Raw genomic sequence first — 22,966 nt, 5'->3', positions numbered from 1 at the left:
CTTGGGTGGATCAGAACAGGGCTGTAGACGCCCAACCCACTGGGCAACTCTCTGCAGACCCATAATGGAGCAGAGTGCAGGAAGGGGCAATCTTCCAAAGATGGAGCTGTCTGGAGGGCAGGATAGAAACAGAACTCGGCCATCTGTCGGTCATACTTCCGTTCACTGCTAAGAACAATCCTCCCTTTAGACAAAAACAGGGAGTTTGACAACTCCCACATGGGGCTGTAAACCAGAGAGATAATACTTCTCAACACAGAGATTCAGAATCAGGACAGGCATGACCTACAGGCATCTCAGATAGTCAGTACATCAATCATCAAGATCAAAGTATGAGGTTACAAAGAATCAGGAATTGACCCCTGGTAGTTTCCTCTTACCAAGCAGCTAGCCTGGAAATCTGCTACTTGCCCATAGGGATCATTTTGTGAGCAACTTGAGGGATGGACTGTGGAATCATGCAGCTGCCAAGGTACAAGAAAGGAAGCCTGGGGTTGAGATGCTTGGTAAACCTGACATACTCTCAATCATCCACCTTGCAGAAGCTCTGCGACTTTCCTGTCCATCAACTATGTGCCTTAGTGTCCCCAAGGTAAGGAGCAGGGTCAGACGAGGGGATCCCGAATGAGAGTGTAACTGCCTTTGACCACAAGCCGGTGCCCTCCAAAGAGAGAGCTGCTATTTGTGCTTATCCACCCAGCTTCCTCGCCTAGAGTCGAATTTATTAGCAAAACTGCTGAGACCCATCAGGAAAAGCTAAGTGAGAGGGAGTCAGGAAGGGCAGAGCGGGGGAGGCGACAGGAGAAGAGCCAGGGGGGCGCATCCTGTGTGTGAGCCCTGAGAGGCGCCCCTCTGCCCCTACTCCACGATTCGCTTGCGGGAGGTGTTGGTGGAGGTTTGGATGATCTGCACGCGCGAGGAGCCGCCACCGTATTTGCTGTTGCTTTTACTGCTTCCTCCATAGCTCCCGCCGCCGCCACTCCCATAGCCGCCTCCACTGCCGCCTCTGGCGCGCCCTCCTCCGTAACTTCCCCCGCCCCCGCGGGAGCTGCTGCTGCTGCCGCCTCCACCACTGTAGCCGCCGCCTCCACCACTGTAGCCGCCGCCTCCACCACTGTAGCCGCCGCCGCTGTAGCCGCCGCCGCCGCCGCTGTAGCCTCCACCTCCACCACTGTAGCCTCCGCCGCTATAGCCTCCACCTCCACCACTGTAGCCTCCGCCGCTGTAGCCTCCGCCGCCGCCACTGTAGCCACCGCCCATGGATACCTGGCTACTCTGCACCGCTGTTGAGGAGAGGACCACGTAAATGGTTCAGAAGGACCTGGCAGGGGGACTTAACTGCACTACCCCTTCAACCTAAGGGCTCCTACATCCTTGATCTTTGGTGGCACCGATTTGCAAATAGATAACCCCCCAACTTGCAAATATACACTTTGGACATCAAAAGTATTTCCATTTAAAAATCGCTCTTCATACTACAAGGATGTCAGTGCTCCTTTAAGTAACACATTCTTCTTGTTTATTGAATATATGCCCTAAAGTGTTCTAGTCACTGCTGAGATTGGGTATCACAAAAGTTTAAGATACACAGACCTAAAAATAAATAAATAAATAAATCATAACCATTGCAACAAATTCTTCTAGGCGTTGTGGTGACATTAGTATACTTTGGTATTTTTTCTTCTAGATTAGAAGCAAAAGCGCCCAATGCCAATCCCTGCTGGTCCCTGGCAACCCTACCAAGCCCATCCTCTGCCCAGGGCCAACCAGTCTCTATCCCTGGACTCTGATACTTACAGATGCTCACATGGCTCTGCAGCTCTCCTGACATCCTGTAAAACCAAAATACAGTCATTAACCACACTCATGAAGCATCAGGACATCAGTGAAGGCAACCTGAAGATAACAGAAGCAGAGATGTCCCCAAGCCTCAGGAAACTGTGTGCATGGGCAGAGGCCAAGGAGACAGTGGGGCCAGAGGACATTTTCAGCATTTTCACAAAATCTTTTAGCATTGGGGTTGTCCACCTGGTGGCATGGTGTGAGCTGGCATATGGAGACACTGAACTTGGAGGTGGGTGATGGTCACAATGACTTTTCCTATACCCTGCCAATTCACACATCTTCTGTTTCTAACTCTAATATTTCCGCTTACACTGGACCACCAATCTTCCCAAGAAATCTGGGAAGATTATTTTCTCTCCATCCTGGAAGCACACGGTCCATGACTACATCCTCATTTTGGCTGAGAAACATGACTGCTACACCCACCTGCTCTCCTCTCCCTCCAGCAGCTTGCGGTAGGTGGCAATCTCAACATCCAGGGACAGCTTGGCTCCCAGCAGTGCCTGGTAGTCACGCAGCAGCCGGGCCAGCTCCTCCCTGGACTGCTGCAGGGCCTCATCCATGTCCTGCAGCTTCTGCTTGGCATCTTGGAGAGCTCGCTCTCCTCTCTCCTCTGCATCCGAAATGGATGAGTGCATCTGTTCAATCTATGCCAAAGACAGTTGGAGAAACACATAGTGTTGAGTTTGGGGAAGCTGATCTAGCAGAACATTATGGAAAGTAAGAGGACTGGTCAACCCACCCTGAGCACTTGTCCTACCTGTTTCTTGACATTGCCAATCTCTGCCTGCAGCCTCTGGATGGTGCGGTTGAGCTCAACAATCTCCATCTTGCTATTCTTCAGGTCATCTCCATGTTTCCCTGCTGTGATCTGGAGCTCCTGGTACTAAGGTCAAAGGTGACATCATAGTCAGCACCTGCTACTCACCTCAAACTCCTCCAAGAAGGGATGGGTCTAGGCTGCTCTCCCCTGGGAAGTTCCATCTGGAGCTGTGGTTCTACACATGTACGCATACATATCTCTCACCTGAGCCCCAAATATGCATATACGCACGTGCACGCGCACACACATACACACACACACACACATACACACACACACACACACACACACACACACACACACACCTCTGTACTAAAGGCCCTTCATTCCCACTCTGGGCAGGTTTGTATTCCAGTCAAAGTTGCTTCCTGATGCCCTTTTTCACAGGCCTAAGCCTTCACACTGGTTCTTGCCCTCACTTTTTATACTCCACCATATTCCTTCATATCCTTTTCCAGAGTGATTTCCATAGCAGGCAGGGCCGCCCATCCTCAGAAGCCCTCAGCATCTTCCACATTCATTCACATTTTCCTGTCTCTGTTTCTGTGTCTCCATTGCCCCCAATAGAACTCAACCCACAGGACATGGTAGGGAGAGAGTTAACTCAAGCGAATCTGTATTCTGATGTTTCACTGCTGACTCTGCCTCTCCTGTTTGATGCCAAAAAATCTATTCCATCCCAGAATTCCTGTCTGCAGGTCAGTGGGACAGACATCAGCTGGGATTGGAGTTGGCCACGGACAATAACATAAAGCAAATCATTAAATGCCAGTTGTTCAGAATTTAGTGACTGGGCTTTTAACCTTTGTCTCTTCAACACAGAATCTTTATCATCCACAAAGGCCAAGGTTGATTTATAGTAAAGAAGTAACCAAAGATGTAACCAAAGACTAAATTGTGAATTTATTTATTTAATAAGTGAAGGAATCATCTCATAATGAAATACCATGCTGTTAAAAATGTAGACTATGTAGTGGAACAGAAAGGCATTCATAATTGATAAGTAAAACTGAAAGGAATCAAACTCTGTTTTAACAGGTACCATTATGAAAAAGATTAAAATAACAAGTATTCTAATGATTAAGAGCAAAGGTTTATAGATAGTGCTCTTGAATTAGGTTCTGATGTCACTTGCTATATGTAGGAATCTCATACTTATCTGTAAAATTGTGATAATGAAATCCTTACCTCATGGGGTTATTGCAAGGATTAAATAAAATAGTATATATAAAGCATTTGTGTGGTGCCTGGCCCCTATGGGTTCTCCCTCTACGTTAGCTACAAAGAACTCACAGAAAACATCTGAACACATCATAGTGGTGGTGAGATATGGGTGATCCTTACCATAATTTCTAAAGTTTCTATAACAACTTTAAAATCAGAAGAAGAACTACAGCTCTGGGCAGCATCTGCCTATTTCAGGGGTGTAAGCTGGGGGCAGAGCTCACCTTGGTCTGGTACAGTGCCTCGGCCTCATCCTTGCTCCTCTGTGCAATCAGCTCATACTGAGCCTGCACTGCATCAATGATGCTGTCCAGGTCCAGGGAGCGGTTATTGTCCATGGATAGGATGACATTGGTGTCACTGATGTGGGTCTGCATCTGGGACAGCTCCTGTGAGACATGAAGTACCATTGACCCCTTCCACTCTCCTAGAGTCTCAGTTTCTCTCAAGGTTCCCTAGGGAGGCCAGAAGCCTGGACCAGGAGGGAGCCTCAGAGGAAAGTTCTTTCAATTGTTGTATGCAAAAAGAGGGAATGGGGAGAGTCTTAATTGCTTCAAATAAAGTAATGGGACCCAGGCTTACCCTCCAGGGGGGAGGCAGGCTTCTGAACTTAGAGCCCTCATGGCCCCACCTTCCCATCAGGCCTCACCTGTGCCCTCCATCCCAACCTTACTCTTGCTTGGCCGCCATCTTGAACTGCACCCTCTGACAAGCATATTAGCTCATGTGCTTTCAAAGGAAATAGAAAGGACTGCCGTTATGGAGCCATTTGACTAGCTGGGTTACTGAGAAAGTGGCTCAGTTTTCTGTTCTGTAGAATAGAGACACCCAGAAGATAAATAGAGCTCCTATCAGCACCTGGCCCAGAGCATGTGTCCCCAAGTTAGACATGGGTGATAGGAGGACCAGGGGTGCGCAAGTGTACTATCCCACACCCCTGCAGTTTGTCCTTGCTCCCTTTAAAATCCATAGTCATCTCCTACAGAGTTCTCTAACAGCCCTATTGATGTCCCAGAATGCATGAAAATTTCTGGCTGATTTTGCTCCTATATGTCTTGGTGTCGACCTCATTTCCCAGACAGATTGGAAGACATGAAGCAGAGGCAACTTTTTTTTCTCCAACCTTAGGATCTCACTGCCTCCATCTCCACTGCCCCCACCCAGGAACACGGAGGACTGGAGGGTAAAGAAACAGCTGACTCCAGGCCCACAGAGTTGAGTGAGTGGGAAGATAAACCCCTGGTGGGTACTACTGGATTTCAGGCCTCCCCTCTTTCAGCACATTCCCCTTATGAGATGGGAGATAAGAACAGGGTTTCCTATAAGGACTGAACTTACTGTGTCAAATAAATATTTCAGGAAATTGATCTCCCCAATCAGAGTGTCTGCTTTGGACTGCAGATCCACTTTGCCCATGAAAGCAGCATCCACATCCTAAACAACAAGCAAAGATGGTTTGCTTATCCACCACCAGGTATTATCTACCACACCTGTCTTTCCACCCAGGAAAGTGACAAATCCTCTCTGGGTTTTTCCTTGTCTAAAAATGTCATCACCTCACTCAAATAAGAGGCCTGCAAACCATGGCTTTCTCAGTCAGAAGGAGATAGATCTCAACCTCCACACCTTGGTCAATCACACACGGCACCCTTGAACCTCCCCAAGTCCCAAGGCCACATATGACTAACACTCAAAAGCTGTTAATTAATCAATTTCATTTTCAGAAGCCTAGAGAGGCAAGAACCAGAGGGTTCCCAAAGAGTCATATTAGTGTCAATTTCCAATTTTCCCTTCAGTATAAGGGCTATGCATTTGGGCAATGCACACCAAGCTGGCCCTAGAGGTCGTCTTGCAAGTCACAGGGATTTTTCATCCCACCCAGTCTTCTGCATCCACAGTCCCCCAGGGACTTCCCTTCCCCTCACCTTCTTCAGAACCACAAAGTCATTCTCAGTGCTGGTCCTCTTGTTGATTTCTTCCTCGTACCTGTGGGGCGGCAAAGAGCACAGAGGGGCTGCAGCAGCTGACCTTGGATCCCTGAGGTTTCCCCCACAGCAGCAGAAAGTTCAGACTTCCCCAGACCTCTACTGTCCTGGACTTGAGAGTTCTGATTACAACACAGTTGTCTCCTGCCAGGGCCTGGTGCTCTCACTGGTAAGTGGCTGGAGCCACCTCCTGCTTCTCCAAGCCAACAGAAGGGACAAGGACCCAACAAGGAAAATCGAGAGCCACACAGAATTCCCCCCAAAATACCCATTTTTATTCTGATGTTTTACCTTTGCAAAGTGTCAAACTCAATCATTTTTTTCCAGTTAAGAATCACTTTTACTAAATTTGTAAGAGAAAAAAAATTCTGCCTCCAGCACCCCCAGGGTGAGTTTTATTTTTTCCCTTGTTGATTCACATACATTTGACTCCACACTGGCTTTATACAGGAAGAATGTCAAAGTGATGTTAAGAGAAACACCCCACATGGGGAAGAAGATAGAGGGAAAGGCCACTTAGTCACCTACACAGTTGCTCAGAGCAGCTGATCTGAAATTTAACAGCTCCTGCCCCCTCCCCACCATTGCTATTAATATATTGAGTAGCCTAGCATGTGCAAGTAAATTACTAAGAACTGATTAAGCCCAATTTCATTTGAACTAATGATTCTCAAAGTGTGGTCCCCAAACCACCAGCATCAACATCAATTAAAAAATATGTTAGAAATGCATAAGAGCTGACCCCACCCCAGACCTACAGAATCAGAAGCTCTTGGGGAGGACTCAGCGATCTGATTGCAGCAAGCTGATGCACACTGAAGTCTGAGAACCACAGACCAACCCATCACAATAATTCAGCAAGGTACTTACTATCCCCACTTACTAATATGAGAACTGAAGACAGATTAATTTTTAAGCAGCTAATAAGTGTCAGAGCTTATTTAGCTCCAACAACCATAAAGCTATGCTCCCCCAACCCACTCAATACAATTGACAAGTACCATCTTACCAGGGCTGCCATATGCAAAATGGCACCCCCTGCAGTTGTGCAATGCAGAGCCTGAATGACTGCACCTGATGGGCCCAGTCCCACCTCTTACACATAGACACTGAAGCAAAATATCTTGCCCCTGAGAATCAGTTCCCTGCTACGATCCTCCCAGACCCCTTTGCCCCGCCTTAAGCCTCACTTGTTCTTGTAGTCCTCCACGACATCCTGAATGCCCCTGATCTCCGTGTTCTTGCGCATCTGCTCTGAATTGAGAAAATCCACCTGCCTCCTCAGCTCACTAATATAGCTCTCCAAGACAGGCTCCAGGTTGTTACTCCGCGTGGAGGTGTTGACTTGCTGCAGTAGCTCCCATTTTGTTTGTAGCACCTGGTTCTGCTGCTCGAGGAATCGCACCTAAAAACAAAGACCCCAGTCCACCTCAGGCCATGGGTCAGAGCAGCTCTCCCACAGGAAGGGGAATCAGCAGCCCCATGCATGTGCAGACCTCAGAGAATCAGATGGCCCCTCCAGAGGTCAGAGAGTTTCCCCCATCTGGGACAAGGACACACAGAAGACAATGTAGTTTTTGATGGTGACCAATGCTTATAAGGTCAATTTGTCTAAAACTAACACTGAGCCAAGTGCTGTGGTGCCCGCCTATAAATCCCAGTGGCTCGGGATGCTAAGGCAGGAGGATCACAAATTCAAAGACAGTCTGAACAGCTTAGCCCTAAGCAACTCAGCGAGACCCTGTCTCTAAATAAAAAATGAAAAAGGACTAGGGATGTGGCTCAGTGGTTAAGCGCCCCCTAGGTCCAATCTCTGGTACTAAAAAAGAAAAAAAGAATAAAATCAACACTGAGATCACTCTGGTTTGAAGGTGCATTGCTTCCAACTGAGTACCATGTTCATTTAGCTATAACCACTGGCATCATTCAATTTATCCATGCCAACATAAGAAGATATTGTTTTGAAACTCTAACAAATCCAAGGCTCCTTTCTCTTGTGGCTGACATGGGTCATGCAATTGAGGACAGGAAGAAGTGAGAAGAGAAAAGGAAAAACTGGGCTTGGAATATTAAAACTAATTCCTGAAGCCAGGTGTAGTGTTGCACATCTGTAATCCCAACCACTCAGGAGTCTGAGGCAGGAAGACCTAAAATTCAAGGCCAATCTCACCAACTTATTAGCAAGACCTTCAGCAACTTAGTGATACCCTGTCTCTGAGTAGAAAATAAAAAGGGTTAGGGATGTTGCTCAATGGTAGAGCATCTCTAGGTTCATGCCCACTATTCAAAATAATTTATTAGTTAATTTAATTAATTTCTGAGAAAGCTTATCTGAGTGCCCCTAGAGCTACCACTATCCCTGCTGCCTGCCAGCAAGGTTTTCAGTAAATTTACCATATTTAAATGTTTATAGACCCCAGAGTGAAATTTAAAAATAAATATTCTCATTTTCTAAATTGTATAATGTATTCAAGTTCCCTGAAATAAGAACTTTGGGTTGGCAGGTGCTGGGAAATACCCAAGTTGCTTTTCCCAGGAAATAGAGTAGACATCACCCTATATCTTCATTCCTTCCTCAAAACTGGGTACAAAGATGGTATACAGGGGCCAGAGAGGTGGCGGCTGTGCAGACCTAGCACATGAATTGCCCTTCACACCTTACTGACCTACATTCACCTTCCCTCTTCTAGTTGCCAACAGAGGGAGCCTCCCCTCCCATGCATAGATGGAGATGGCGGTGCTGCCTCTGCTTTGCTCATGTACCTGTGTGTGTGTGCACGCACACACAAACCCTCTGTAATCCAGCTCCCTTCTCCAAGAGCTTTGCAAAGGGCAACCCCCTCTGTTTTGAATGGTCAGAGCAGAACCCTGCCAACAGTCCCCTACAATGTGGCCCTAAGGGGAGTATCTAGAATCTCCCAGTCCCTGGTGCATCTAAGGGTTAGTCCTTGCTAACTCCCTTTGGATCCTGACTCCACATTGGAAAATGTAAATAGAGCATTATTTCCCACGGCTCATTTTTGCTAGCTCTATCAAAGTCAGAGATTGGGCAACAGGTTTATCAGCTTCACTCATTAATGCCTGATGAGACATTCCTGCCACTGACTATTTTTACTCCATGTTATGCTCCCAGTTAATTCTACACTCATTCACAGCCCTGTGTTGGGTGACAGTGGCATTGTGGAGACTCAAAGAAAGAATCTTGTTGTAGGAACAACGCTAGATCATATAGGTCCTTATGGGATTGGGGCTTTTATTCCAAAAGAGATAAGAAACGTCCTTTAAATGGATGAGTGCTGTGCTCTGCTCTGGTCTTGAAAGCGGGCTGCACAGGGCTAAGGGGAAATGAAGGAAGACCACTTAGAAAGCTTCTGCCTCCATCCAGACCAGAGTTCGCCTGGCTGAGGAGCCTCTCTTCATGGTCATCACAGGCCACGCCCTTGGGAAAGGACTGGAAGCCAAAGCCTCTGATACCTTGGCTTTTGCCCAAAGCCCATGCCATAAAACTGGACAGACACTCTGTCAATGACAGGAACCATAACCCAATGAGAGTCTCAGGAGGTCAGTTGTCAGAAGCTCTTCCTCTCTCTCCTCCATTAGTATAACCTTGACCTCCTACTGTTATCTCCTTCGGCTTCACATCCTTGCTCCAACCAAATGCTCCCGGCCCTTTCTGTTCCTGGGGTGCGATTACATTCACCCAAATTCCCCATTCAGGGTGATCAGAAGGAGTCAGAAGCACCTGGCTCTGTTTGTCTGTAAGCCTCAACAGTCTACCCCACCTCCTCCTGTGCTCACATGTTCCACATGTTCTGTCCTGTCCCCTGTGTTTGCCCAGATATCAGGCAGTGGCCACTGTACTGCTACCTCTAGACAAAAGGAAATGCTAGAGGAAGCTCTTTGCCATAGATATTCCACTAGCCTCTGCCTGGTGACATGGGCCTGAACCAGACCTAGTCTGAGTTTTAATCAGGGAACTAAAGAGAGAGTCTTCCCTGGCTCCATCTGGCCCTTTCTTGGTCCTAGATAAGCTACAAGGAGGAACTCAAGGATGCTACATGGTATGTTACTGACTTCAGCTCCCAGGGATAACCAGTGGCCAGCACATCAGCCTAGGCCTTACCATGGCTTGTGAGCCTACTATTCCTGCCTGTCTCGGCAGTTTCCCCTTCTCTTCTCCCCTTTCCCTTCTATTATGGATTTTTCTCCAGGATTTCTAACTATTTGAAGTTCCCTGAAGGTATTGTATCTTTATGCCTCCTGGTCCTTCTGCTTAAAAATTCCCTTTGCCCTGAAATCCCGTTGGGCTCTTCCTCCACTCTCAAGATTCAGGTCAGACCTGGGGCTCCAAAGAAGCCCTCCAAGAATCCAGCAGGCAGAACTCATGGGAAGCAGCAGGAGGATTTGGAGGGAGCTCGTGGCTCTCTTTTTGAGATACCATGGCCAGAGAGTACTACCCCTGTTACATACCCCCTACACACTGTTGCAACTCTCCCCTTTAGATGTGGGTCTCCGTGAGAGCAGAACTTGTGTCCTGTTCACCCCTATAGCACCTGGTACAGTGTATGACATATAGTAGATGCTTAGTATTTGTGGGTTCAATGGTTGGGTAGATGGGTATACTATTGGATGGGTAGGAGGATGAATGGATGGATAAATAAGTGGGAAGTATATAAATAAGTGCAGTGATGGGAAGATGGATGATAGATATGTGTGGATGATGGATGGATGGATGGATGGATGGATGGATGGATGGATGGCTATGGGAGGATGAGTTTGGGGGTGTTTAGATGGGTGGGTACAAGGATTGATGGATAAATATGTATGGATAGATGAATGGATGAATATGTGTGGGTGGATGAATGAAGGAAGGCAGCTAAGAGGGAAGGCTATGTGTAGATATTAATGGGAAGATGGATGGATGGATGAGTATGGTGTATAAATCAATGTAGTAGATGGGTGGTGGAAAGATGAATAGATGGGTGGATGTGTATGAAGGGTGGGTGGATGGATGGATGAATGAGAGCATATGTGTTGGTGGGTGGGTAGATGAGCTGAAGGAGGGCAGGAGGGAAGGATGTGTGGATGGATGGATAAGAAGTGAATAATAAGAATGAGATCACTGCACTGAATATCTATCAGGTATTTCACATCCTTTATCTGTTTTCCTGCCAAAAGGGAAAGTAGATATAAATCCCTCCAAGAAAACAGGTTGAAGCCTAAATGAGGTAAATGCTTTCCTATCCTAGGACAAACACACAGAAGTGATCACTGATTATTATCATCCAACTGAAAAGTGCATACTTGGTGAGAGGTCACTTGGTCAGTGACCAAAGGTTCTGCCTGTCTCTAAGGTACTCACCTTATCAATGAAGGAGGCAAATCTGTTGTTGAGAATCTTGATTTGCTCCCGCTCCTGGGTCTTGATCCTCTGAATTTCAGGGTCCACCTCTAGGTGAAGTGGCTCTAGAAGGCTCTGGTTAATGGTCACCTCTTGGATGCTTCCTGGTGGATAAGAAGGACCAAAGCCCCCAAGCCCAAAATTGCTAGCCCCAAACCCAGCACCCCCAAAACCACTTCCTCCATAGCCACCACCTCCAAATCTGCCACCCCCAAAGCCACCACCTCCAAAGCCACCACCTCCAAAGCCACCACCTCCAAAGCCACTACCTCCATAGCCACCACTTCCAAAGCCACCACCCCCAAAGCTTCTGCCCCCTCCAAATCCTCCTCCTGATCCCCGACCCTGGCAGAAGCCACTGGCATTCCTCCCCACCATGCTAAAGGAGATGCTTTTACTGCCACCCAGATTGTAGAGGCTCCTTGAGCCAAAGCCCCTTCCATGGCTCCCATAGCCTCCACCGCCACCTCTGCCCAAGGCCTGACTCACAGACCCCACAGTCCGACTCCCACCACCACCAAAGCCCGAGGAGGACCTGGCACTATGGGCCCGCCTGCTCCTTGAGCTAAATGCAGACTGAGAACTAAATTGGCGACTCATGGTTGCTAGAGCAACCAGAGGCACAGACAGGAGCGAGAGTGCAGCTGGAAGGAGGCAGAGATCAAGAGGGAAGGAGCTGGCACTCCTTTGGAAGAGATCTGGCTCAGTCCCTATATATACACATCTGCTGGGCTGGGCACCCTCAGAATCTTGGGAGGGGAGTATTAATGTGTAGTTTGCCTGCCAGAACATCTGCTTCAAACCTCATACCTATATGAAATTACATTGCAGACAAACTTCCCCAACTTGATCATTTATCATTCATCTCTTACCACTGGGAGATGGGACAGCAATAATCTCTGAGGATCTAGTTGCTGGAAACTCCTGCACAATTTCTCCCAAATCATTAGTTGATTCCTAAGAAACTCCACTTGTTTGTTTGGGGGTGTGCCTGGGAGATCTGGAGCAAAGCTAGGGGGTATCTAGTGACCTTGGGACCACATTTGGGATTAGGTGGATACTCCTAAAGTCATAGCACTGTCTTGGTGGGCAACAGGTTTTTCTTTTATATCTTGTTTTACAAACAACAAAGTTTTTTGTTAAGCATTTACCAATACCTAATATTGTCTTCTAGACCAGGAAACAAAATGTCTCTTTTTCTGTTTTATCATTCCTAATCTGTTATAGATAAATTTTTTGTTATAGACAATATTTTTATAAAATAGCATAAAATTAATTATTCTTTGATGATTTAAAAGCCAGAGATACACAGAACATAAGCCCTATTTTTTAAATTTTTTTCATTTTTAGATTCAGCAATTAAAAATTGTCCTATTGACAAAAATTACAGTAGAAAGTCCTTAAATGGTTACTCTAAAATTAGTAATAAACTAGTAATAAAGAGTCCATGGGCCAGCAATGGCCTGAGCTTCTCCTCGTGTAACAGATAACATGCCTGGGGTAACCTTACTTCATGAGCATCATTGGCAGCCAACAAAAATGTGTGTTGCCTTCTGGGGCAAAATATCTAGTGGTTCTCATATGAAATGTAATAATACATTTTTTCAACTTGAAGGGAGAAAAAACCCTAAAAGCCCAATCTCCACAAAATGGCTAAGTGATGGTTTGCCCACCTGGACACAATTATTTAAAGTCATAATCCTGGAGACTTCATAACAGAACTGGAAAACACTTATGGACAAAATGTTAAATGAAAGGTGCAGAATATACGATAGGGTCTATGCTATGAGCTCATAAAAAGGAAGAGTCCAAAGAAGGCACACTTATAATGCAACATAGAATGGCAGCTATCAAGAATACAAACAACAATAAATGTTGGCGAGGATGTGGGGGGAAAGGTATACTCATACATTGCTGGTGAGAATACAAATTGATGCAACCATTATGGAAAGCAGAATGGAGATTCCTCAGAAAACTTGGAATGGAACCACCATATGACCCAGCTATCCCACTCCTTGGTTTATATCCAAAGGACTTAAACCAACATATTATAGTGTTGTAACCACATCAATGTATATAGCAGCTTAACTCACAATAGCTAAGCTATGGAACCAACCATAGTGCCCATCAACAGATAAATGGAAAAAAATGTGAGATATAAATATATGTATAATATATATATATATATATATACACACACACACACTATATATATATGTATTTATATGCATATATATGATGGAATCTCTCTCAGCCTTAAAGAAGAATGAAATTATGGCATTTGCCTGTAGATAGATGGAGCTGGAGAATATCGTGCCAAGCAAAATAAGCCAATCCCCAAAACCAAGGGATGAATGTTTTCTCTGATATTCGGATGCTAATTCACTATGTGGAGGGTGGGGGCAGCACCAGGGAAGAATAGGGTTACTTTAGATTAGGTAGAATGGAGTGAAGGGAGGGAAGGGGTATGGGGTAGGAAGGATAGTAGGATACTTATTTAGAAAGAATAGAGAAGAGGTTAATTATGGGCATTCTTTACAGGTGGGCTTGGAAGTGAGTAGTGAAGGAAGGCCTTGCTGCATGTGGGGAGGGGGCACAGGCTCTGGAGTCTGCAGGGAAGGCTCACGAAGGTACCGGGGAAGGAGCCCACTTGGGGCCTCTTCAGGTCAGATATTGTTACCCTATGTACATATATAACTATACAACTGGTGGGATTCTACATCATGTACAAACAGAAGAATGATCAATTATACTCCATTATATATGATTATCAAAATGCATTCTGCAGTCATGTATAACCAATTAAAACAAATAAATTTTGTTTTAAAAAGTAACATAGAAAGTGAATTGATCTACTACAGATTGTAGGAGGTTTTCTCCCAGGATTTTAAATGTCCTTTTCCGTTGTGTTCAGCACTAAATACATAATTTTTTTTGCAAAAATTGGAGCTAAAAATCACAGGTGCCCCCAAAAGTTGTAGTAGAAATCCCAACAGAGGTGAGAAGGGGCAGGTGGTAGGAAAGAACAAGAGTTGGCTAGAACAGCAGCAAGGAGAAGCTGCCTAGGGCAGGGAGATTTCCAGGCCTTCTTGTCATTGCCTCTTGATGCTTGTGTTTGTTAACCATTTAATGGGTCATCTCCAGGAGACACTATAGGCTAAAAGAGAGAGTGAGCCCAAAATCAGCTTCCAGACCTGCTTCTTCCTGGCTGTGTAATATCAAGCAAGCCACCAACTCTAGAGCTTCAGATATTCACAGTGTCTATTTCTCAGGGATTTGATGCTGAAAAACATGTAGGAAAAGGCAAAGAGAACTAGAATACAGTCAGCAAACATCAACACGGCTGCTCACAGATCCTGGTAGCATGACAATTATCTGACTTCACCAAGATTTTCAGTGTTTAAACCAGGACAATCTTGGGCAAATCACAATGGCTGGCTTCCTAGTTCTAGGCATCTTTGGTCTACACAACCCTATTCCTAACCCTAACACCTGTGCAACTCATGGTGAAAAGTAAAGCCAGGCACAATGGTAAAGAGAGCCAGAGAAGGAAAGCTCAGTAGTGGTAGGGGATGGAATACCGTGGGAAAGCTGCCTGAGGGTGGGGAGTCTGAGTCAGGTGGATGGGGAGAAGAGGCCCCAAGTGGGGCCTCTTCAAGAGCCTTCCCTGCAGATTCTAGAGCCTGTGCCCCCTCCCCACATGCAGCAAGGCCTTCCCCCAACATTCACTTCCAAGCCCACCTGTAAAGAAAGCCCATAATTAACCTCTTCTCTATTCTTTCTAAGTAAATAGGAAACTCCTTGATGTTAGGTCCAAAGCACATGAACCAGAAGCCCCTTGCCTCCCCAAAAAGTGCCTACCCGATTGCTGGGCAAAGTCAACCAATAGCAGAGACCCGCCCACCTAGGTTAAAGTGAAGACCAATGAGTGGACATCTGGGAAAATCAAGAGCTTGGGCAGCATATGTAGCAACCCTTACTGAGCTGTTTGAACTCTGCGCGTTTGATGTTTACAGAACTTGACCATAATTGGGGAAAGTGGATGCTAGCATGGTTGGTGTTGTTTTGTGGCAATGGTTAGAGCATTGAGAAATATGTGGGTTTTTAGAGAGAAAAGTACCTGGAGAAGACTTCACAGAAACAAGGTCCTGGCCCAAGCCAGCCTCGAAGGATGTGCTTCATGAAGCAGGCCACGTGCGCTGGGGCAGGGGTTTGGGACTAGGGAGAGACCAACCAAGGCCTAGAAGAAGAAATGGACACCATGAGGAGGGGATGGAGGGGCTATAGCCCTCCTGCCTTGAAGGAGAAGGTGGGGAAAATTGGAGCTGAGTTTGTGACTCATGGAAGGTGCCAGCAAAGCCTTGGAGAAAAATTTTTTTCAAGACTCACCCAAGTGTGTATTTGTCTTCATGCTGACTAGAGGAGGCCATGTTAAACTGGATAAAGTAAAAGAGGAAGCCCCAGACAGCAGAGTGTACAAAGCTCCTTTTGATCTCTAGCTGTGACCAGAAGTCAACATCCAATACCAACACCTCAGTCTACCTCCTGTTGGCTGGATGGCCCCTAATGGGCCACTGTCCCTCCCTGGAAGGGTGGGGATGGGGAGGAAGGATGCCCAGATAATACAACTAGCCAAGGATTTGGTAGATGGCAGCTATCCCCTATTCCCTCTAACAAGGAAAAAAATGATTTAAAATGAAGCAGGAAGATTTGCTTGTCCTGAAGGAGATATTTAACCTCAGGTCATCATTAGAACATCATTAGAGGGTGAGGAAAGTTGCTGGGCCAAAGCACTGTCCTGAGGTAAACCCCTCAACTGGTGCTACAACACGGAGCAGTGGTTTCAAACTTGCTGCAGGAGAGCCCAATACCACTCCTGCCTGCTCGCCCCCACTTCCCAGGCACTGGGAATTACTGGTCTGGACTTTGGAATTTTTCAAAGGTCCCAAGTAGGCAGACAAATTTGGAGACCACTAGCCTGGAGGAAACAAGACAAACAAAATGACCTTTTGCAATTCCATTGGGTTCAAGGTCAAAATCATCATCATCATCATCATCATCATCATCATCATCATCATCATCATCAACATACTAGCCAAACTTTTCTTGAGTGCTTTTAGTGGGATATGAGTGGTTTCAATAAATCTAAATATCAACACCATAAGGAAGGTATTTCAATTGACCTCATTCTACAGACAGGAAAAGGAGACCAGAGAGATAAAGCAACTTGTCCAAGAACACACAGAAGAAAGCGGTGGGATGACATGAACCCAGGTATTCTTCCTCCAGAACCCACCAGACTGCCTAGAGGAGGGGGTCCTTGGAGAGAAATGTGCCGCTTCCTCTCCTCCCCTTCTCCACTCACCGCCACCAACTAGCACTCTCCTTAAAAGGAAAGTGAAAAGTCAGTTAAGGGCTTCAACTGGCCCCACCTGCCTCCCAGACACTGAAACCCAGGACTGCCAAGAGGGTGAGGCCCAAGCCATTATCAGCCACCCAATCGCAGGCTTAGCAGCAGCTGGAGGCAGAGTTTGAAAGGAACTGTTGGTGTGGCCAGCAGAGGCAGCCCCCACAGCCCCATTCCCCACCTCACGCTGCATCTCCCAGGGTCTGCATGGAGGTGAGTATCACAGGGGTGTGATAGAGGCGTGGGGGTGGAGAAAGGGAGGAAGAAAGAATCTCACTCCTTGGCCCCACCTTGGAGGGAGGGGTAAAGGGGAAAGTAATGGGGCCTTTATTCACCTAGAAAGTAGAGCTTTTTGACCTGTGGTCAGCAGAAGAAAGACAGTGATATGACCCAGATGGGGAGAACAGCTTCCTGGGCCGAATAGAAGTTCTTAGCCATGGCTTCCCACACTCTCAGGCCACTCTTCTCCCTGCATGAGGATGAACTCGTGATGATCTCACCAGCCCTGTGTCTTTATTTTACAAGGAGGAAATAGGTACAAAGAATGGGGCTTAGTCAAAATTACAGGAAAGGTTGATGGTGCAGCTAGGACCGAAGTTGGGTATCCTCTCTCCCAACCCCAAAAGAATAGGAAGGCTCTGAGAAAGCCCCAGGCAGCCTCTGATCCTACAGAAAGGGACAGATGGAGCTCCACCTCCAGTCCCCAACAGGCCCTGCAAACAGGAACATCCCTGGAGGTCCTCTTGATTTCTTTGTTAGAGTGGGTGTAGGGGTCACCAACCTAAGCCTCAAGTTTCTCCTCAGCACCCGCAAAGAAGCCAGGACCTCACCTTGAATATTCCTTTGACTAACACCCCAGGATCAGCCTGGAAGCTGAGGATCAGGCCCTCTCCTTCCTTCCCAGCAAACGTAATAGGTGCTCTTGGGCCTGGACATTGTCTAGAAGCCCTCACAAGCAATCAGAGCAAATTCCCATGGTGAAGGTCCAGAGATAATATTGTTCCAGACATTTTAAGGCCCTTCCATCCAACATGTGAAAGTCATGACTCGTTCGACACCCTTTTATAAAGCTGGCAAACATCTCATGTCCCAAGGCAAAGGGAGCAGCTGAGCAGGTGGGGACACAAAGGAAAATAGGGCTGCGGGTAAGACTCAGGTTGAATTCCAAGAAAAATATTGAGGTCTCCACAGAGGAATGGGGTTGTCTGGGCAGAGGACACTTCCATCTGATGGATCAAGAAGACAGACTCAAGGTTACAGGGCTAGTTGATGGTGAAGTAGGGACCAGAATTCTCAGTTCATGCCTCTCCTTGCCAATGGAGGGAGAGAATGGAGTGCTATACAGACATGAAGAATTAACAATTTATCATGATTTCCTCCATTTAAAGAATAGAAAGGTTCCCCAAAATGGTGATCAATGGAAATGATCCAGGATTGTCCTTACAATGTACCAAGAGTTAAACAGATGGCATCACTTGATCTGCACAACCACATTTTACTGATAATTTTTGGGTGGAGATGGGGATGGCCCAGCAGCCCACTCACTGGGTTCAGATCACACCTGGGCCACCTGATTCCAAAGCCTGAGAACTTGTCACTGAACTCTATCACTTTCTGCTCTATGGGGCAATTTAGGAAGGTTTTAGAGTTTGACTGCTGGAGTGTGAATCCTGGCTCTATCCCTTACTAACTATATGAAACTCCAAAAGTTCATTCATCTCTCTATGCTTGTTTTCTGATTTGTAAAGTTCAGGTCCTGGTACTGCCTACCTCACAGGGCCATGAAGACCAGATGAGTTAACTCAGCAGAAATTCTTAGCACAAGACCAGGCAAATAACAAGAGAGCATCTATTTCAGCAATTGCTCTGTTGCCACACAAAGCAAATTTCTATCAATCGAACCATTTTCCATCTGGTTTCTCTTAACAAGTTACAGCAACATTATGAGGAGGAATACATAGCCCTGTGACACAGGTAAACCATACAAAAGATGCCAAAATGCTTTTCTCAAATCATCTATGTAAGTAAACAGGGCAGTGTTCTGATAAGTTTGGAACAAGTCAAAAGACTGTCATTAACTGCAAATGCCCCTGTCTCCAAGCTGCAGTCAGGGTATATAGCTGGGAGTGGCCTTGCTTTTCTTCTTTTTGCTTATTATTTAGGAAACTTGTTTGTGCCCTTAGACCAACATCTCCATTTCTCCCACAACCAGCTTTGTTTCTATGAGTTCAACTTTTTTTTAGATCCACCTCCTACACTATTTGTCTTTCTCTGTTGGGTTTATTTCAGAGAGCATAAAAGCCTCCAGGCCTATCCATATTGTCACAACTTGTAGGATTTTCTTCTTTTGTGTAACTCATGAATATTCTATTGTATATTATATACCACATTTCCTTTATCCACTCATTTGTCAATGTATACTTTAGGTTGATTCCATATCTAGACCACTATGGAAAATTCTGCAGTGAACTCAGATACGTATTTCATTTCCTTGGATTCATAACCAGAAATGAAATAGCAAGATCATATGATAAGTTCTATTTTTAAGTTTTTGGGGAACTTCTATATTGTTTTCCATAATAACTGTGCTGTACCCATTTATTTACATTCAAACCAACAGTGTCCAAGGATCTCAACATTGCTAACCATCAGAGAAATGTAAATGAACCTCACCCCTGTTGGGATGGCTACTATCAAAAAGATAAGAGATGAGTATTGGTGAAGGGTGTGGAGAACAGGGAACGCTGTTTGGTGAGTTTGTTTTTGAGGGGTAAGGCCATAGCTCCTCTGAGTGCAGGTCACAGGGGGACAGCTCCACATACACCCCTCCCTCTCTCTGTATAAGATGACTACAGATAAGCCTTTCACTGTACAGCTAGAACATTCTCTGTTAAAGCCACAGCTATGTGTTGTGGTTTTCTAGCCTGGGAAGTCTATGCCTCTCTGGCAGCTATGTTTACTCAACGAAGAGTTTCTGAGATCACAATAAGGTGTGTCTTCTCTTTCTGTTTATCTGACATCCTTTGCCAGTCCTTTTATACTAGTGAGAACAAGACTTTGTAAGAAAGGTACTCATATATGTACTCCTTTGCCATTTTGTTCATGGTGTCTCTCTCTCTCTCTCTCTCTCTCTCTCTCTCTCTCTCTCTGGTACCAGGGATTGAACCCAGGAGTGTTTAACCACTCAGCCAAATCCCCAGTCCTCTTTTTTATCTTTTATTTTGAGACAGGGTCTCACTAAGTTGCTTAGGTTGGCCTTAAACTTGTGCCTCCTGCCTCAGCCTCCCAAGTAGTTGGGATTACAGGCGTGCACCACCTCAACCAACCTTGTCCTTGCTGATGGTTTCTGCTGCTTATTTGCCCCACATCTGCCAGTGGCCTCCCTAGTCCTTCACTGAATCTTCATTCTATCCAAGTCACCACTTGCTGCATAAAAATGTTTCAGTCAATGATGATGTTGGTCCCGTAGGTTATAATGGAGCTGAAAAGCTCCTATCTCCTAGTGATATCGAAGCCATCCTAATGTTGTAGTGCAATATATTACTCATATATTTTTGGTCATACTGTTGTAAACAAACCTACTGTACTGCCAGTCATATAAAAGTATAGCACTGCAATTATGTAGTGTGTAGTACTTGACAATGATACAAACAACTACTGGTATATGTATCTACTCTACTTTTATCATTATTTTAGAGTGACTTCCTTCTAATTATAAAAAGAAGTTTACTATAAAACAGCATGCCGTATTACAGAGGCACAGTCCCCCACATCCCCTGTTCACTGTGTCTCACTGCATTGCTCTCTCTCGTGCTTGATTTAATCTCATGTTGTTTAGTTCATTTTGGCCCTGGAAGCCATCAGATACATAATATGCTGTATGTATAATGAATAGCCTGTGTGTGTGGTAGGCTACACCATGTAGGTTTGTGCAAGTACACTCTGTGATGTTCACACTATGACAAAACCACCTAAAGATGCATTTCTCAGAACATGTCCCCAGCACAGGTCACTTGAAGTTCTTAGTGTTTGAAGGTTCCACCCCACATCATATCAAACATGCTAACAAATACCCCCTGCATACCTCCTTTTTCACTATAAAACATTTGAGTTTTTATAAATGTTTGGAAAATATTTGATGACAAGCTATTTTATTAAAAATAGCTATTTATTATTATTATTTGGCTACAAGGTGTTATCATTATATTAAAATTTAGCTGTAATTACTTGGCAATTTCAGACATGTTTACAATTACTTGAAAAGCAAAGAAATCTAACGCACATTTTTGCAAAAGTGGTGTGATTTTCATGAATCTTAAATGCCATCAATTAGAGAAATGGATGTATGTCATTCAAAGTGCCCAGTGGGTAGAGGCTCTGCCCACCCCCAACCCTGGAACTCTCAGTACTCCCTCCCCAGGGTTCCCCTGCAGGCTCAGGCCTGGGTTCTGTGGGTGAAAAGGACTGTGGGTAACCCACTAGCCTCAGAGATAGACACAATGACAATGGAATCCAGAATGAAAACTCTCCATGTCTGAAACATGTGCATTTTATTAAAGATACATGAAGAACAGAGGATTCCTTTCTTGGAGGCAAAAAAGGGACAAGGAAGTGGGGACCAGGGAACCCTTATCTAGAAAGGTAGGGAGAGAGCTGGTTGGGGCTCTCCTAAGACACTAGAATATGTGGCTGGGTAGGGACACCTCTCAATTCAGTCTCCATGTAATCGACTTCTTTCTCCAACCTTTCTAACTGTGTTTGGACTCAGTATTTCTAGCCCACATCAGCCTATACTCTCCAGGGAGGCCAGAGCTGAATCCATGTGACAACCTTCCTTCGGCCTCACCCAGAACTGTGCCATTAAATCTCAGTGTGCATGACCCACCATCCATGGTTTCTATTGCTCCCAACTATGACCAGAAAAGTCAGCTTCAGAAACCCAGCAGGGGGCTTCTAGGTCACCTAAATTATCCCTTCATGCCACAAGTGGGAAAACCAAAGCACAGACTTATGCAAAGTGGCCCAATGGGAGGTGCCCAGCCCTCTCTCCCTTGTAGCAAGCGACCTGTCTTCTAGCACAGTAGCTACTGTCTGCTGAGCAGTCACTTTGCTCTAGGCCTCTGCTTTATCACATTAATTCTTATAACTTCCTGATAAGGCCATTATTTTAACCATCCAAAATGGAAAACTGAGACACAGATTGCCTGAGAGGCATGATGCTCATCTCACCATAGAGTGAGAGTGCTGGGACTTGCACAAAGACTTCAGAGACTGGAAGTAGGAAGGTTATACTTCTGTGGGCACAAATGTAGAAGAGTCAGAAGCAGATGGGCCAGCTAGGCCTGTTCAGATTTGGGGGGAGGAAGAAGGTGTGCAGAATCCACTGGGCCTGCAGAGTTCGGTCTCTCTGCCCACTCCCCTTGTCTGTTCCAGGCACAGCTTCAACATCTCAGTGCCATCAAATCAGAAGTCATATCTTGGCAGGGCCAAGAAAGCAGCAAGAAAGATCTAGGTTAAGGATTTCTCAATCTTGGCACCACTGACGTTTTGACCTCCTAGATGGACTGGACCATCCGGGTAGGTTGATGGGGAAGGCAAGATTTTCCAAAGCCATGTGATAATGTCACCTACCTTGGTCTGATACAGGGCCTCAGCCTCAGCCTTGCTCCTCTGGGTGATTCTCTTCTCCTGGGCCTTGACCTCAGTGATGATGCTGTCCAGGTCAGAAAATGGTTGTTGTCCGTGGAGAGGACCACAGATGTGTTGTTGGTTTCTGGCTGCAGCTGGGACAGCTTCTGCTGAGCCAGGCTGACATGGCCACTCCCAAGCAGACCCACATCAGGAGGACAGGGAGCCACCAGCTCAGCAGAGGGTTGATTTCTCAGGACTCGTGGAGGGATAGGCATTGGAACTTTCCCAGAAGGCCATGGTCATGTCTATCACAGAAGAACTTCCACAGATGGAAGTTCAGGGCAGAAGTTCAAGTTGCCCAGGGAGAGAACAGAACTACTGTTGAGATGGGCAGGTGGACACTCAAACTCCTGCTGGTGGGTTTCTTCTCATTTAGAAGTCTATGGACAGAGAAAATTAAATTTCTTAGACTTGCAGAAATTGGAGGGACACTGGAAATTATCCAATCCAAGGAGAGCAAAGAGGTGAAAGGGCTTCTCTGGCTCTGAAAAGTTCATGAATGAGTTCAGGGTATCTTAGAAATCCGTCCCCCAATTATTTATATACTATTTCATCAAATTCTCAAAACAGTTTCTTCCCCAAATAAGCGA

At 45.8% G+C, this 22,966-nt stretch overlaps 1 protein-coding gene across 1 annotated transcript; it reads right to left on the bottom strand.

The window, feature by feature from the left end:
- On the bottom strand, positions 1 to 11,917 carry Krt77 (keratin 77). Its single transcript, XM_078014634.1, has 9 exons — positions 11,240 to 11,917; positions 7,068 to 7,282; positions 5,818 to 5,878; positions 5,231 to 5,326; positions 4,117 to 4,281; positions 2,606 to 2,731; positions 2,272 to 2,492; positions 1,798 to 1,832; positions 1 to 1,283 (listed from the first exon to the last, which is right to left on the bottom strand). The coding sequence occupies exons 1-9, from the start codon at positions 11,876 to 11,878 to the stop codon at positions 859 to 861; spliced, it is 1,983 nt and encodes a 660-aa protein (XP_077870760.1). The 5' UTR covers positions 11,879 to 11,917; the 3' UTR covers positions 1 to 858.
- Positions 11,918 to 22,966: the final 11,049 nt, after the last annotated feature.

This window comes from Ictidomys tridecemlineatus, chromosome 6, assembly GCF_052094955.1.
Source record: "Ictidomys tridecemlineatus isolate mIctTri1 chromosome 6, mIctTri1.hap1, whole genome shotgun sequence".
NCBI lineage: Eukaryota > Metazoa > Chordata > Mammalia > Rodentia > Sciuridae > Ictidomys > Ictidomys tridecemlineatus.
The sequence above is the reverse complement of the archived record's forward strand: the minus strand, read 5'-3'. Positions and strand labels throughout refer to the sequence as shown.

Excerpts from the sequence above, each read along its gene's own strand:
- Krt77 (XM_078014634.1), bottom strand. The coding sequence starts at position 11,878 with ATGAGTCGCCAATTTAGTTCTCAGTCTGCATTTAGCTCAAGGAGCAGG. Across the intron at positions 7,283-11,239 it reads TTGCCTCCTTCATTGATAAG|GTGCGATTCCTCGAGCAGCA; the intron begins GTGAGTACCTTA and ends CTTTGTTTTTAG. Across the intron at positions 1,833-2,271 it reads CTGGAGGGAGAGGAGAGCAG|GATGTCAGGAGAGCTGCAGA; the intron begins GTGGGTGTAGCA and ends TTGGTTTTACAG.